The sequence below is a fragment of the Oryzias latipes genome, chromosome 5 (assembly GCF_002234675.1).
Source record: "Oryzias latipes chromosome 5, ASM223467v1".
NCBI lineage: Eukaryota > Metazoa > Chordata > Actinopteri > Beloniformes > Adrianichthyidae > Oryzias > Oryzias latipes.
The window spans coordinates 30,855,514-30,872,064 of record NC_019863.2 but is presented as its reverse complement, the minus strand read 5'-3'; the positions used below and the strand labels follow the sequence as shown (position 1 = coordinate 30,872,064).

At 43.2% G+C, this 16,551-nt stretch overlaps 2 protein-coding genes and 2 long non-coding RNA genes across 5 annotated transcripts; 3 read left to right on the top strand and 1 right to left on the bottom strand.

Annotated features, from left to right (window-relative positions):
* Positions 1 to 5,199: 5,199 nt before the first annotated feature.
* Positions 5,200 to 10,169, top strand: LOC101169601 (protein transport protein Sec61 subunit alpha-like 1). Its single transcript, XM_004069191.2, has 12 exons — positions 5,200 to 5,343; positions 6,201 to 6,268; positions 6,359 to 6,424; positions 6,501 to 6,579; positions 6,661 to 6,792; positions 6,904 to 7,013; positions 7,254 to 7,407; positions 8,218 to 8,378; positions 8,469 to 8,666; positions 8,785 to 8,976; positions 9,057 to 9,133; positions 9,231 to 10,169. The coding sequence occupies exons 1-12, from the start codon at positions 5,337 to 5,339 to the stop codon at positions 9,415 to 9,417; spliced, it is 1,431 nt and encodes a 476-aa protein (XP_004069239.1). The 5' UTR covers positions 5,200 to 5,336; the 3' UTR covers positions 9,418 to 10,169.
* Positions 10,170 to 10,654: 485 nt separating this feature from the next.
* On the top strand, positions 10,655 to 12,111 carry LOC111947475. 2 transcript variants are annotated; one of them, XR_002873326.1, is made up of 2 exons: positions 10,655 to 10,708; positions 11,452 to 11,728. It is a non-coding gene; the product is annotated as an uncharacterized LOC111947475 (long non-coding RNA). The 2 variants fall into 2 exon arrangements; XR_002873325.1 differs by lacking the exon at positions 10,655 to 10,708 and adding an exon at positions 11,206 to 11,361 and having other exon boundaries at positions 11,452 to 12,111.
* Positions 11,731 to 12,909, bottom strand: LOC111947474. The gene is made up of 3 exons (XR_002873324.1): positions 12,861 to 12,909; positions 12,148 to 12,227; positions 11,731 to 12,069 (listed from the first exon to the last, which is right to left on the bottom strand). It is a non-coding gene; the product is annotated as an uncharacterized LOC111947474 (long non-coding RNA).
* Positions 12,910 to 13,814: 905 nt separating this feature from the next.
* On the top strand, positions 13,815 to 16,449 carry LOC101169354 (mitochondrial intermembrane space import and assembly protein 40-B). Its single transcript, XM_004069190.4, has 3 exons — positions 13,815 to 13,987; positions 14,695 to 14,793; positions 15,543 to 16,449. Exons 1-3 carry the CDS (start codon positions 13,966 to 13,968, stop codon positions 15,875 to 15,877), a joined length of 456 nt encoding a protein of 151 aa, XP_004069238.1. The 5' UTR covers positions 13,815 to 13,965; the 3' UTR covers positions 15,878 to 16,449.
* The last annotated feature ends 102 nt before the right edge of the window (positions 16,450 to 16,551 follow it).

Here is a 16,551-nt window from a genome sequence, read left to right as displayed (position 1 = left end):
ATTTCATGTTGGCTGAAGTGATGCAGTGTTTCCCCATGATGGCAAGTACTATTCAAAACTGACTGATCCATATTGTTGGATGAAGTGATGCAAGAATGTTTTGAGGATAATCAAGCAAAGGCCGAGCGCATGCACAATAATAAAAATTTGGTTTGTCCTGTGGGGGGGCATTCTGGGGGAGGGGGGGGGGCCACTATTGGTACGGGGCAGGGGGGGTTGACGGGTCGGGGTCTCCGCTGAGGCCATCGGCGGTTTCCCCGGCCGGTTGGCTGCCTCGGTCCCGTCGAGGCCTGACCAGAGCTCTTCTAGGGCCGGCGTTTGGGGGTGGGGGCCTGGGCTTGCTCCGGGGGGGGCCGGCGCCTTCTGGCTCCCCTCTCTCTGTGTGGGGGTGGTGGTGCTGGGCCTGGGGTGTCTGCGCCTCCGGGGGTGGGGCCCCGGGGCTGGGTGGGCCTGGCCCCCTTGCTGGGGGGGGGGCGGGGGACGGCTGTTTGACCACCGGGGGACAGTCTATCATCTGTCCCCAACTTACCCCCTTCCTCATATAACCTCATAATAGGGTGAGGGGGTGGGGGGCTTAGCCTGCGATGAGCCTTGGGGGGGGGGTTTACTAGGCAGTGACCCCCCTCCTATGGTTGCCGTATGGAGTGGGCCCCCCCTCTTTCGGTTTTATTTGCACCTTAGACATGTAGGGCCCTTGGTAGGGGGGGTGCTTGGACATCACTGCCAGCAAGCAGCGGATGTCCTCCTAGCACCCTACCCGCCAATTTTAACCGCACCTTAGACATTTAGGGCCCCTTGGTGGGGAGGGTGAGGGGACGTCACTGTGAGTAATCAGGAGACGTCCCCTTAGTGCCCTACCCGCCAATTTTAACCGCACCCCCCTTAGTACACACACCCCTCCCCCCTCAATATATACATCCCAACATAAACACACACACATGCACACACACACTCTCTCAAACACACATACACGCACACACATTTTGCAAGGAAGGTGGGACCTAGGACCATCTGTCCCCTGCCTCTTCCCTGGTGGGGGGTACGGGCCCCCTTTGCAACGGCGGCTGTGTCCCCGGGGTGCTGGCTTCCTGGGCCCGGCGGTGCTCTCTCCGCGCGGTGGGGGGGTTCACATTACATCTGAGCCGGGGGTGTTCGTGTCCCTGGGGGGTGGGTTCTGGTCCTTGCTCCTGAGTGCTGGGCCCCGCCAAATTTCCAACTGTGGCCGAGCCTGGTCGGGCCATATTTACAACACCCCTTGTGGGCCCTCTTTTTTCCCCGGGGTTCCCCCCTCCTGGGCGGGGGCGGCGGGCCCCTGCCTCGCTCCTCCCTGGACCAACCGTTGGCCGGGCGGATGGCTGCCTGGAGTGCGGAGTGGGTCTCCCTTGGGGGGTCCTGGCCCGTACCTGGGGTTGGGGCGGGGGGATGCCCGGAACTCCTGGGTGGTGGTGGGGTGCTCGTCTGGGGCTGTGGGCGTCCTTCTCCGGTGGGGCCCTGCGTTGGGTTCTCCCGGCGCGGCGGGGGGCTGCTCTCCTGGTTGGGCTGGGGCGGCGCCCTCTTTCCCTCCGTGCCTCCCTGCTCTCTGGCTCTGGGGGCCTTGCGGCGGCCCTGCTGGCCCTGGCCTGGGTGGCGGGCTTGGTCGCCCGGGCGGCGGTTGTTCCCTGCCGGTTCCCGTGTGGTGTTGGGGGGAATCCGGCTGCCGCTGCTGGTGCGGTGGGGGTCTTGGGGTGGGGATGGCTGGGCACTCTCCCTCCTTCTTTTCACGTTCCACCATCCATTTTAGAAGAACATAAACACTCACCTGAGCACAGGTGTCAGCTCAACAGACTGAATGACTGAAATATTTCACACTAGTTGGTTTTAAGGCATAAGTATGCGTGTGAACACTATCTGTTTTGTGTACATGTCGACAGGTGGACATTTTTGCAACTAACAAGTGTGTTTATAACATTTGAGTGTGTGTGTGGACAGGCTCCGCCCTTTTTTTTTTTTGTTTTTTTTTTTACATTTGAACCTTACCATAATGATTAACAACCAGTAAACTTGTTGCTTTATGCTGCTTCATGGTCTTATCCCCTTTCCCCTCCTATTATCACCCCCTACCCCCCCTCTCTCTAACGTCCCTCTTTCTTCTTCCCCTCTTTCCTTTTCCGTCCGGTCCAACACCAAAGATTTTCAGACATGTTTGAAATTAATAAAGTTTGGCCTCAATTACAAAAGGGGTTTATTCAGACATACCTTTGGTTTGTCTGAAGATTAATAACCCCTCTTGTTAAAGTACAATATGTCCAACCCAAGAGGCCCTCAGCTCTCATCTGTCTGCCTAGCTGTTGGACAGGACAAGTTGAGAGAAAAAAAAAAAAAAAAAAAAAAAAAAAAAAAAAAAAAAAAAAATAAAAAATTTGGTTCTTACCTGTCGTAGCTCTACCTGAAAAAAAACTGCACAAACTGATCCAATCACAGTGGAAGACAAGAAAAAAAAATATTCTCCTCGTTTAAACCTCCAAATCCCACATCCAAAAACCAAATAATGCTTCTCTCATTCAGCTCCAGCCCAACAACCACAACCTTTATAGCCCTGAGAACATCTGCTGGGCAGAGAACAGCTTCCAAACTGCAGACCTATAGGAATTCATCCAGATAATTCAGGAGCAACACTTTCCTGAAGATCAAATCCTGACCAGACTGGACTCTCCCAAGCCTCCAAGTACCACACTAAAGTCTGATGCTAAGCCTCAACTAGCCTGACAGAAGAGAAATGGCATTGAAGGTGACCATCAAAGAGGATGAACTTATTGTAACAAACTCAAACAAAGTGGACAGCCCATAAAAACAAATCATTTCAAAACGTTGCATACGACACAAAAAAGTAAAACATTAAACAAAAGGGGGCACGGCGGCCAGAAAGTCATACAGTGACGGCACGGCGCCCATTAAAGAAACAGCAGGTAAAAGCTTGATGGCACATACCTTTAGGATTTGCACGCAACGGAACGCTCCACGCAACGGAACGCTCCACGCAACGGAACGCTCCACGCAACGGAACGCTCCACGCAACGGAACGCTCCACGCAACGGAACGCTCCACGCAACGGAACGCTCCACGCAACGGAACGCTCCACGCAACGGAACGCTCCACGCAACGGAACGCTATTGTGTGCGTTAAAAATAGTTTTAAATGAAATTTATCACAAGCACCCATTTTTGTTAATTAGAAACTCCATTAAAGGAGGTCAGACAGGGAAAAAACTACTTATTTGCCCAGAACCTACAGATCTACAAGACCAGCAGGTGGAAAAGTTATCAAAATACATTTCAGCCGAAAATGCCTTGAGACAATAAGTTCAATCCTCATCAACTCTGGAGCATTCACTGCTGTATAATGAAAGTAAATGTAGTCACCTTCAATGCAAGCTTAGAGAAAGTGGAAAAGCAAAAGATCGGCACGGCGGCCAAACCAAGAAATAAAGGACTTACAGGTTGAAGATCTTCCTGAGGGAAAAACAACAAAAAAAAAAAAAAGTGTATTTTAGAAGTTGACTCAGCACGTCCAAAGCCTCCACACCAAGCCATCGTTCAGGGTTTCGACTGATCATGTTAAAATAGTTCAAATACGTACTTCTTTGTCATGTTCATTGTGTGCTTGAGATCCATCCATCCATCCATCCATCTTCCTCCTGGACAGGCAAAATTTCCAGCGATGAATCATGAGGGAGAAATAGAATAAAGCCACAATTAAGCTTTGCTTCAGTAAAAAAAAAAAAGTCAGTTTCATTCCCACTTTAGGAGGTTTTTTTTTTAAACACAGCCAATGAAAAATTAAGCATTTAAAAATTATGGAGAAAAAACCCCACAAAAATCTAAGAATTCACTTGAGTTAACTTTGTAAATCTCATATGCCCAATTTAAGATGTATACTCTTTACACCAAGACTACTGCTGTAAGGCTAATAACTTCACTTTACAGGTTTTTGTATTTAGTACAGGATGAATTCTACAAATTTTCCTTGTAGAATGATTTCTACAAGGAACCAATTTAACAAACTAATTAAGATCTGTTATGGCATGAAGTACCAACAGAGAAAAAAAGCATATTAAGACTCTAAGTAAGGAGTTATTTTAGTTAAACAGCTATGTATTAAATAAAACAAATTGTAGGTTAGTTAATAAAATCTTTAACTTGTAATTAAACACTTAATATTTAGAGCAAAAACAACTTAAATGTTTTCCTCCACAAAAGAGGCCTTTAGGTAACTGGACCTTCATGTGTTTCTCATTCCCCCTGAAGAAACTTCTGAAATTCTCACAGCAGCTCCATAAAACATCACATTAGACTCAAAAGGTCCAGTTTAAAAGCAAAATTTTCACAAAATAGGTGTGAAATTTCCTGTGAAAACCGAAGAATAGCACGAAGAACCACTAACCTGAAGCTCCGCCACAGCCGCATCCCAACTGAGCCAAACAAACACATTCACACCTGCGTTTGATTACCTTTTAAACTCTCCGCGGAAGGTGTTGGGAGCACGTGACCAGACGTTCATCTAGGAAAACGACCAATCCCTTTGAAGTACAGATAGTGATGCCCTGATACGGCAATTAAAACCCGCCAAAAAATGTGTCTATGTATATATAGATATATTTATCTATCATTTCTGCACTGCAAAGAAAATAAATCACAGAAATGACAATTGAAAAACACACCTTTTTTAAGACACCTTTATAATTCCTTTTTTTATTTTTTTTAACTAGTTTTATCTCGCTATTGTTATGGCTTTTTTTGACATTTTTGTTCAATTTCCTGGGAAATGTGAACATTTTGTAATTTGCACAGTGTGGAGTGTCAACTTTTGTATGTGCAATGTTTGCTAATAACGCTTTTTTTAAGAAAAAAAACATTTTATATACAATCTGTGGCCACGCCTCACCAGCTCTCTGGACTATTTTATCAACCCAGTTCTGGACACGCCCCCTTCAAAAACCAATCTCTACGAGGAGGAGTCAGCTTTAGAAACAGGTGTTTACAGCGCCCTCTTTCGGATTGGATGTCTTTGTGTTTAAGACGTTTAATTTCCCAATAATTGCGTTTAAAATGTTTTAGATAGACATTGTCCCTTTGAAACATTGAAGAGAGCGTGTTTACTTTCAGGGGGAACATGCACATCTCCTCGCGCGAAACGCCGCGTGAGAGGGTGTGGAAGCAGTGACGTGTAACAGCGGCTCCTCTGGTGGTGACGTGTCTCTCCGGCTCCCTCTTTCCTCTCGGAGCGGCTGATGGAGCCACACTGACTCCACTGAGCGGTCGACCTGAAGCCAGCAACACGGGAGTTGGGTAACGGAAGCCATGGGGAGTACGTGCATCTTTTTCATTTCTTCTCACTGTGACGGTCCTAACTGTAGGCTGCACCTTTATTTTAATAGAGACAAATGCTCGCATGGAAGCTAATTTAGCTAACCTGGATGTGTAGGTGGCAACTTAAGCTAGCTGACAATAGGCACCAAATCAAAGCTAACACTGTGTTTTCTGTGACTTAAACTTTACGGTTCAGTGTGATTAAGCCATATTTTCGTCAGTCATAAAGTGCCTTTTTTAAGGCAGGCTTCAGACAAGTGTTTGCAGTTGGTGTATTAATTTTAACCTTTGTTAGCCTAAGCTAATGGTGACTGAAAAACCAAAAATGCCCCGTTTTTGTCGCTAAAAATAAATAGGAAAAAAAACGTTTTTCTTTATAATCCTTAAATTCTGTGCGAGTTAGTGAAATGTGAAACAACTGACTTTAAAAGAAATAAGTGTAATTGATTGCGAGGGCTAATCTGGAAACTGGTGAAATGCCTGTTGTCCAGATTAAAGAGGCTTTCCTTGTTTATCCTGTTTGTGGTTTCTTTCTTTCATTCATTGTTGAGCTGGACGTCATGTTTAGCTTTATGAGCAGCTGCTAGTGATGACGTTGCATCTGTGTCTACCTGCTGTAGGTGTGCTAGACGGATCATCAATTACCTGCTTGAGTGGCAGCTTCCCCATTCATTGTTGTTTATTATTTGGATTTTCATTATCTGCTGTTTTTAATACAGCTGTGGTGTATCGAGGCAATTTCCCCTTTGTGGGATCAATAAAGTTCTATTCCTGTGCTGCTTATTTTAATTTTACAGTTCCAAGATAATACTGTTAAATCTTACTTCTATTAAGTTTCCACGTTTGTTCTTGCAGTTAAATTTCTGGAAGTTATCAAGCCTTTCTGTGCAGTCCTGCCAGAAATTCAGAAACCAGAAAGAAAGGTGAGCGTCTTTATCTTTTTACTGACATTTTATGATCTGCTCCTAAAAATGAATGTCGTCTCACCTTTTTTTGTTTTCTTGAAACTGCAGATCCAGTTTAGAGAAAAAGTATTATGGACTGCCATCACCCTGTTCATCTTCTTGGTGTGCTGCCAGGTTGGTATCTGTTCGTGACGGTTAACTGTCGGTGTTTGTGGAGTGTTATTCTCATCTCTCTTCATCGTCCCTTCAGATTCCCCTGTTTGGCATCATGTCATCAGACTCAGCGGATCCTTTCTACTGGATGAGAGTAATATTGGCTTCCAACAGAGGTGCTTTCCGATCTGTGGTCACAATAGTATTATTTTTGATCTGTAGTTCACAAGCTTTTTTTAACCTTACCTGTTGTCCAGGTACTCTTATGGAGCTGGGTATATCGCCCATCGTCACCTCAGGCCTCATCATGCAGCTGCTGGCTGGTGCCAAAATCATTGAGGTGGGAGACACCCCAAAGGACAGAGCCCTCTTCAACGGAGCTCAGAAATGTAGGATTTCTATAACTTTGAAAAGTCTTTGATCCTTTGAAACTTCCAGACTTGGTGACATTTGCAACAACATTATATGTCAAAGAGTTTTTTTTTGTTTCCTTTGTACAGTGTTTGGAATGATCATCACCATTGGACAGGCCATTGTTTATGTAATGACTGGGATGTATGGAGACCCTTCAGAGATGGGGGCTGGGATCTGCCTGCTCATCATCATTCAGGTTTATACAAATGATCATTTATGCTTTTAAAAAATTCAAAAATCAAATACTGTATCATAGATTAATTTCTGTACATCAGCATCAGAGTTTTCTGTGGAAAATGAAAATGTTCTGATGGTTACAGCAAAGTAAGACGTTTCAGAGGCATCAGCGAGACGACCCCTTCGGTCGCGTAGCGTGCTGAGACGAAGGCGCTCACCTGGACAGCCGGTCTCTAAACAAAGCGGCCTGTGTTTTCAGCTCTTTGTCGCAGGTCTGATCGTCCTGTTGCTGGACGAGCTCCTTCAGAAGGGCTACGGTCTGGGTTCGGGTATTTCCCTTTTCATTGCCACCAACATCTGTGAGACTATTGTTTGGAAGGCCTTCAGTCCCACAACTGTCAACACAGGAAGAGGTACAGGACATGAAAACAAAAGTGTTTTTGTTTTTTTCTGATCATCTGAATTGATCTATTTCCAAGGTGGTCTTTCAATTCTGATGGTGCCGTTTTGAGGCAAAATCAAAAAACCTGCATCGTTTTCTACGACGCAGTTTCTGTAAAGCGGCAGGAGTTCATTAGAAATTCACCTCTGACTTGTGGGCGGGACTGTTGGCACGGAGCAGCCTCCCCCCCACCCCCCACCCACACCTCCCTGTTGCTGAGAGTTCTCAGTGTACGCGCTCTCCTGCTAGCTTACAGCCCTGCACACCCCCAGCCTAACATTATAGATGCAACAGAAATGGCGAGCACTGTTGGCGTTATCCAACCGTGCAGTTTGGGGCGGGATTCCAGCTCAGACGTGGAAAACAAAGACGTGGATGGATCAGGGCGGCAGAGGCTCAGGCGGTTGAGCCAATGATTGACGGGTTGGCGGTTCAATCCCCATCCCCATGATGATCAGAGGCGTGGCTGCGTACTGGCAGATAAATCCAATCCATTGTTATTATTATTATTATTATTATTTATCTGCAAGTAGATGCATCAGAATGGAGCTTGTGGCTCCGCCCATTGTCACACTCTTTTCAATTGCATTTGTTTCGTCTGCTCCCCATTCAGGATTTGACTAAAGAAATACAACTTTGATTTTCTCTAAACATGTCATCAGAAAAATGTCACAGGAATATTTTAAAACCCCCATTTTCATTGGAGAGGGTCTCTAAATGAACAAAGAATGAGACGCAGCTTACGTGTGTCAGAAGGACTGACGCTTTGTGGTCCATCCAGGCACTGAGTTTGAGGGGGCCATCATCGCTCTCTTCCACCTGCTGGCGACCCGCACTGACAAAATCCGTGCCTTGAGAGAAGCCTTCTACAGACAGAACCTGCCCAACCTGATGAACCTCATCGCCACCGTCTTTGTGTTCGCCGTGGTCATATATTTCCAGGTTTGGTGACACCAGAAACAAAATCAATTGATTGATTTTTTTTTTTTTCTGTAAATATTTCATGAAGTGTTTGTTTCACGTTTTCTTTAGGGCTTCAGAGTGGACCTGCCAATCAAATCAGCTCGCTATCGTGGTCAATACAACACGTACCCCATCAAGCTGTTCTACACCTCCAACATCCCCATCATCCTGCAGTCTGCCCTGGTGTCCAATCTCTATGTGATCTCTCAGATGCTGTCAACGCGTTTCAGCGGCAACTTTTTGGTGAACCTCTTAGGAACCTGGTCTGTAAGTGTTCCCCGCCTGTTTTCCCGTTGGATCCTTGGTACCGAGGCCGTGACGGGCCTCTCGTTTGTGGCCAGAAGGCACAGATGTTGAAGTTGCTCACAGAGCTTTTGCTTGCCAGGACACTTCCAGTGGAGGACCTGCTCGAGCCTACCCAGTGGGCGGTCTCTGTTACTACCTCTCTCCGCCAGAGTCATTTGGTTCCGTACTGGACGACCCGGTCCATGCCGCCATTTACATAGTCTTCATGCTCGGCTCCTGCGCCTTCTTCTCCAAAACCTGGATTGAGGTTTCCGGATCTTCTGCCAAAGACGTGAGTGAGCTTTGGTGAGAACCGCTGTCTTTTTTTTGGCAGACGTCGGATGTTGATGGATGTCTGCTCGCGTTTCCCAGGTGGCAAAGCAGCTGAAGGAGCAGCAGATGGTGATGAGAGGACACAGAGAGACTTCCATGGTGCACGAACTCAACAGGTAACCGGGCAAACCTGAGAGTGCATTTTAAGGTTACATGCTATGGACTTGTAGCTCATCAAAGTGTTTTTTTTCTTTCTTTCTGTTGCTTCTGCAGGTATATCCCTACAGCCGCTGCATTCGGTGGCCTCTGTATAGGCGGCTTGTCTGTCATGGCGGACTTTCTCGGTGCCATCGGTTCGGGGACAGGAATCCTCTTGGCTGTAACCATCATCTACCAGTACTTTGAGATCTTTGTCAAAGAGCAAAGTGAAGTTGGCAGTATGGGAGCACTTCTCTTCTGAATTTAAGTCAATAAAATGGCAACGTTCTGACACACCAGACTCAAAGAAATACCCCTGATTATGTTTATTTTATTTTGTTTTTTTGCAGTTTATTCATTGTAATGTTTGCAGCTGGGATAGATGTTTTTACTCTATCGCCTTTGTTCTCCACCAAACTGTTCACTTGGAAAAACTGTGATTCTTCCCAGATTTGAGCTTGGTAAGGAGTCTCTTCAGTCCTTTTAGTCCGATCGCAGTTCGCCATCCGTCTGCAGGCTGCCTAAATCCCCACAGACAACCGTGTCAAAGCACACGGCCGCGAGCGTCTGTCTTTGACTCACCTCGGGCCTTTGTTTTTTTTTGTAGCTTCTTTGAAGAACACTAAGACGCGACAGCTGACAGCAAAGCGCTGGAGGGTTTCAGCGCTTTGGTAGACGGCAGTGACATGTTCTAACCTGCGGTTTTTGGAGGCCTCGATTAGGATGTGAAAAGGAGAAAAACACGTCATGTTTGTGTTATTGTCAGAGCAGCGTTGTGACTTTACCATTTACAATCACAGACAGTGATGTTTATGCTAGTCCTGCATTGGGCGTGGTGTTATTTTCTGCCACCTGGTCCTTAAAGGACAATGTTTCTCAATGTCAATGTGCTTTATTCTGCTGCAGAATACCGGTCAGGATGAGGATGGATTTGATTGGTCTGAAAGGTTTTTTTTTTCTTCTTTTTACTTTATGTAAGACATAATTGTGTTATTAAAGAAGTGTTTTCCAACATTTTGTGTTTTTATTTATTAGAAAATCATTACGTTAAGGGAACTGGCTGTAAAGGTGTAATAGTCACAAACGTCCACTAGAGGGCGCACTGATAACAGGTTTGGTGCTCATATGGTCCTAATGTATGGTGTCAAAATAGAGCCTAAAGTATTGCGCATCAAAACAGTAAAACCGCGCATCAAAACCCCAAATCTGCGAATCAAAATGCATAAATTGAGAACCAAAACCCACAATTTGCAACCAAAAGCCTTTCCCCAAAGCACAATCCTATTTCTCAGCTGCCGATTTGTTTTCTCGCCATTCTGAAATCCTGTTTTTGAGTTGCAGTTTTATTTTGAAACTGTCTTTTTGAGTTGCGCTTTTATTTTTTGAGTTGCGCTTTTATTTTTTGCGGTTTTGATTCTAAAACCTGTCGACACGTAAAAACAGCGACATGTCAGTCAAGGGGAGGGGAGGCGGGACATCCCTGATATCCAGAAGCTCATTGGCTACCGAATAAGACCGAGTCTTACGTCAACAGACCAGTTTAGAATGTGCCGGTAAGTTTCTCATGTTTTTCATATCTTTTACTATATTAAAAGATCAAAATTGTACTTTATTTAACCAGAGGACGCCAGCACATTCAGATGAGGAGCTCCACCAGTAGCTGCTAGTGAAAAAAGATGTTAGAAAGTTAGATGTTGCATGAAAAACTATCACCATTGTTCTCCTGTGTTAGCATGCTAGCTAGCTCAATGCTAGCGGGGTATCCAGCTCTTCTCATGACTTTTGTGGATTAAACAAAGTACATTTTTTACCACAGTGTCAGGATCGGTCATGTAAACCTGGGAATAATTGCCCGTGGATTGTCACTAGGGTTAATCAAATAGTTTTTTAAGAAGTACATTCATGTATATATAAGGTTTTTCAATATTTCCTTAGGGATTACACAGATGGATTGAACAAAAGCAACATATTGCTGCAAGAAAGTGACACCTTTCCTAGTTTGGGATCAAGTTAATCCCTATTTAAAATAAATAAATAAAAGAAACAATTTTTATTTGAAGTACCAGAGCAAATTTCCCACAGGTGGGATCAATAAAGTTTTTCTGATTCTGAACTGTATTCCAAAATAATTTTCTCAACCTTAAAGATTGCAGGTTAACACAGGAAGTTACCTTTCACAATATGCAGCTACTGAGTAGCAATTAAGGTGTGTGTGTGTGTGTGTATATATATATAAATATATACACACACACACACTCATTTTAACTGTCTTAAATACATTTTTCTTTGTGTGCAGGATGCTGTGGACATTGGACGACAGACTAACTTAAACCAGGCAGAGCAGGAAACTGTTGGAGTTGTTGTTCCCTCTGTGGCTTGTCCTCTCTCCTCTCAGACCTGTTCAACCCTTGTGGGACATCAGAAAACCATGGCCAAGACATTAACATTTATGTACTGATCTATGCATGTCATCACAGCAGGATGTAACAAAAACTAACAATGTGAACAGATCTCATCTGCCTTACAAAATACTGCCCCCCTTAAGAAAATAAATGGCTAATAATCACCACTGGTATTTTGTAAAGCTTCATTTTTTAATGTTTGACCATTGAATGTGTTTTGTACAAAAGACTGATGGTTTTGCAAAGATCTCTGAAACACAGATTCAAGTGCATTAGATTCTGTGAAATTCTGAACCACAATTCAGAGAAATTAAAATAACTGTTTTTAAAACTCCTTAAAAGACTTGAGGTGGAAAAGTCACTGTTTTCGTACAGGCACTAAGAAATGGGAAGCAGACAGTGTGGTCAAAATGGACAACTATTTTAAAGGCTTCTCTTTCAGTTGACAGGAGATGTCTGTGAGCCTGCTGGACAGCCTTTGCATCACACTGGGACGTCTTTGGGGCCTGCATCTGGAAAGAAACAAAAACAGCAAAGTTAATTAACCAAAAAAAGAAGAGAAAAATTAAGATTAAATTTTTTTTCATTACCTTAAAGAAGATGTAGACATCCACGTCGTAGCTGCCTCAGTATTCCTGCCTTTTTTGTTATGGTATGCATAACAACGGCCCTTATAGAAAACAACAGACATACAGCAAAAGTCAATTTTAAAACCACCACCCAATTAAATATACTAATAATTCTATTGATGTCTAATACTGGAATAATTTTAAGTGGAATAAAACACGTTTTTGCTGGTCTGCTACAATTTACTCTGCTCTGGTTCACTCGAATACCGGACTTCTGCCAGTCTGCATAGTGCAGACGCATACATTTTGAATAATATGGCACAGCAATATTGTTTCTCTGTTCAATAATTCCCTCTGTCTGTTACAAACCCTGAAAAATATTGAGAAACCTTATAGGTTATAACATATTTGATTAACCCTAGTGACAATTCACGGACAATTATTCCCAGGTTGACATGACCGATCCTGACACTGTGGTAAAAAATGTACTTTGTTTAATCCACAAAAGTCATGAGAAGAGCTGGATACCCCGCTAGCATTGAGCTAGCTAGCATGCTAACACAGGAGAACAATGGTGATAGTTTTTCATGCAACATCTAACTTTCTAACATCTTTTTTCACTAGCAGCTACTGGTGGAGCTCCTCATCTGAATGTGCTGGCGTCCTCTGGTTAAATAAAGTACAATTTTGATCTTTTAATATAGTAAAAGATATGAAAAACATGAGAAACTTACCGGCACATTCTAAACTGGTCTGTTGACGTAAGACTCGGTCTTATTCGGTAGCCAATGAGCTTCTGGATATCAGGGATGTCCCGCCTCCCCTCCCCTTGACTGACATGTCGCTGTTTTTACGTGTCGACAGGTTTTAGAATCAAAACCGCAAAAAATAAAAGCGCAACTCAAAAAATAAAAGCGCAACTCAAAAAGACAGTTTCAAAATAAAACTGCAACTCAAAAACAGGATTTCAGAATGGCGAGAAAACAAATCGGCAGCTGAGAAATAGGATTGTGCTTTGGGGAAAGGCTTTTGGTTGCAAATTGTGGGTTTTGGTTCTCAATTTATGCATTTTGATTCGCAGATTTGGGGTTTTGATGCGCGGTTTTACTGTTTTGATGCGCAATACTTTAGGCTCTATTTTGACACCATACTAATGGATTAAATGCTAAAATAACAGGGCCATCGTGTACAATGAAGACCAAATAACTACTTTTTGGTCAGAACATTTGACCTTGGGAGAAAAATGTGGACTATAGTTGTCAATTAAAATAGAAATATATCTTCTTTTCTCGTTTATGCTAAATGTAGAGGATACACATTTACTTAAAGCCTTGTTATATGATTAGAATCTCAAATTTAATGTTGATTTGTTTAAAATTTGTATAAGTTTGTTACAGCCATAGCGATTTTCTTTTCTTTTAATGTTACAATTATTTTTCAAAGACGTTTAAAAAAAATTTAAATAAGGATTTTTTCCCCCCCGTTGAACAAAGTACAAAACAAAACATCAAGGAATCAATCAGATTATCAGCAGCAACAATCGATGTCATCATTCCAAACTTATTCAACCACATCAAATAATAAACGTAGCAGAAATGTATAAAAACATAGAACTTGCTGAAAAGAAAATAAAGCATCTCAAAATATGGAAAACTAAAGCCAGAAGGCAGCAGCGGAAATGACGTACTTGTCGTGCGACAGCGTGAGTGTCAGGTGCTGCTTCGTTACAGTGAAACACCGGGTAGCATGTCAAATGAGACTCCTTAAGACGTCTCATTGCGTTTTGCTGACAGGTTATCTATTGTCAAGGAGAACCATTGATCCAAACCACAATCAGACATGTCGTACTGCAGGGAAGACGGTAATTTAATGACATTTGGAATCTTTTTTTAATGAAAAAACAACCAGCAGAGGTCAATGTCAGAGAGCTAGCTACATAAGCTAACCTGTTTGAACAGAATGATGTTCAGGGAAGCACAGGCCTCTGGTGGTTTTAATATGTGATTATATGATTACATTCTAGAATACTTTTCCCGTTTTAGTGCACAAAAGATTAGGGCGTCACCCACTGGGTGGCCCAGAGATGAAAGAAAGTCGTTTTTCTGTGGGAGTATTAAGGCAAAAACTCAGTCCTTACTCAACTTGTTTAATGATTAATGACGATTCCCCAGAGGGTTGAGTTTTGAATACCACCTATGTGTCTCACTGAACTGAGTTGATTTAGATTACCTGATTTTATTTTTAGCGTTCTATTTGTCAAAAATAAATTCCTAAATTAACTTTGGTTTGGAAAATGTTTTTTCCACGACGAAACCAGAAGAAAGCTGGAACTTGAATCAATTACAGTGCGACATTTTACCTCAAAAAAATGAACCGAGAACCTTATTCTGCCCCCCAAAAAGCTGGAGGTGCTGTTTAAATAAAATAATATTGCATTTTCACAATTAAAATGAGCGGAAATAATTTATTTTTAGCTCAGAATTTGTAAATTTTTCATCTTAAAGTTTTCCGTTTGGATGTATCTCATTCCTGTTGGTAATCGTTTTGATTCTGTTCCTACTTTTTTAGGAAAAGATCGCATCATTTTCGTGACCAAGGAGGATCATGACGCTCCCAGCAACGCCGAGCTGATCGCAGATGACCCCAACGACCCCTACGAGGAGCAGGGTTTGTCTCTTCTTCTCCCGCTTTTCGGTTTCCTCTTTACACTAAATAACATCACAGAATCCAGTGGTTACAGGGGTCATGACTTTGCTGTTACATGGTGGTGAGTTTAAGACTCACTTATTGACACATCAATAAGACGGCTACAGTCTCTCCCTTCAAATCTGAGGCTGTCTTTTGCACCAAAAAGAAAAATTGTGATTAAAGCAGCTGAAAAACAAAACAAGGTAATGCTTGTTTGATGGAGACACGGTGGGATTATAAAGCGATAATTATTTATCACGGTGGTGTGATTAGTTTGTGAAATTTCTTTGTCACAGATGCTGGGATTCTGATATATTTCATAAAATTTGCATCTAAGTTTTCCTATTTTTTTTAAATTGGATGGTTTGGCTCCGGCTGTAAAGAGTATAAGTTAGTGGAATTTTGATTTTCCGATTGGTAAACGGTTCTTTTGTTCTTCAGTTTTAACAATATTAAAGTATAAACTTCACACTTGTTGGCAAATGTGCATACATTTCATTACCGACTATCTTCAGGTTTTCAGATTTGCAACTTAATAAATTCAAAAAGCAATTGATTCTCCATATGTGGCTTACAGTTTTTACTCTTTTTCTTATTTTTACCAGTAGGTTTTCTCATTAGGATTCCTATCTGATATATTTAAATGCAGATAGCAGCTCGTTTTGCGCTGTGGTCTAGAGTGTTGTTGGTATGGGATGTTGAAAAATGCTCTTCTCTGTTTCCTGAAGGCCTGATCCTTCCTGACGGGGGGATAAACTGGAACTGTCCGTGTCTCGGCGGCATGGCCAGTGGGCCGTGTGGAACCCAGTTCAAAGAGGCGTTCTCGTGCTTCCACTACAGCAAAGAGGAGGTGAAGGGCTCCGAGTGCATCGACAAATTCCGCAGCATGCAGGAGTGCATGCAGAGGTTCCCCGAACTTTATCCCCAGGAGGACGACAAGGAAGACTCGTCTCAAGAGTCTGCTCCTGCCGACGGCTCCGCCTCTGAGAGGGACTCTAGTCCGTCCGCCGTTGAGGTGTCGCCTGAGAACCCGCCGCCCACAGTCAACCCGACTGCCAGCTAAAACCGGCCTGTTGTGACGGCTGGAGCTCTGATTCGAGCTTCAGGTTTCCTTGTGGAAGAAGACCAACAGAGACATTGTGTCATCTACAAAAATGTGGGCTTCTACTTTTCCTGGGACCTTAAAAATGTTGTAAAAGCTAAGATGGCTGTTTCCTACAGGTCCATTTAGATGAAAGGTTAATGCAACTCTAGTCTAATTTTATGCTTTAAAGCAGTTATCATTCTTGTATTTTCAGAAGCGCATCACAGCACTGATTCATCCAAAGCAGCAGAATCCTGAGCGGTGACCGTCAAACCTGTTGTTTGTTTTTTCTTAGCATCGTTTGTTGACGCCCCCTATTTTAATTAATTACTGGAGACCAAAGCTAAACAGAAACAAGGGCTGCTGTTCAAACCACTGTGCAGTTTACATGTTTCCTGAAGTCTGAACATGCGTGTTCAGCAGGAACTTCGGGGTCGCTGCTTCCTTCCTGCAGTCACCGACACGTGAACGGTGGTGGCAGACCGGGGCTTGACCGCTGATCTCACTGACGTTTCACAGAGCGCTCAGATTAAAAAGACCTTTAAAAAAAAGTCTCTATTCTTTTCTTTGTGTCTGAAAACAAATCAGTTTTACTTTTGATGGGATCCATATTTTTATTTATTAGTTATCAATTTGTTAAGCAGATCTAAGTT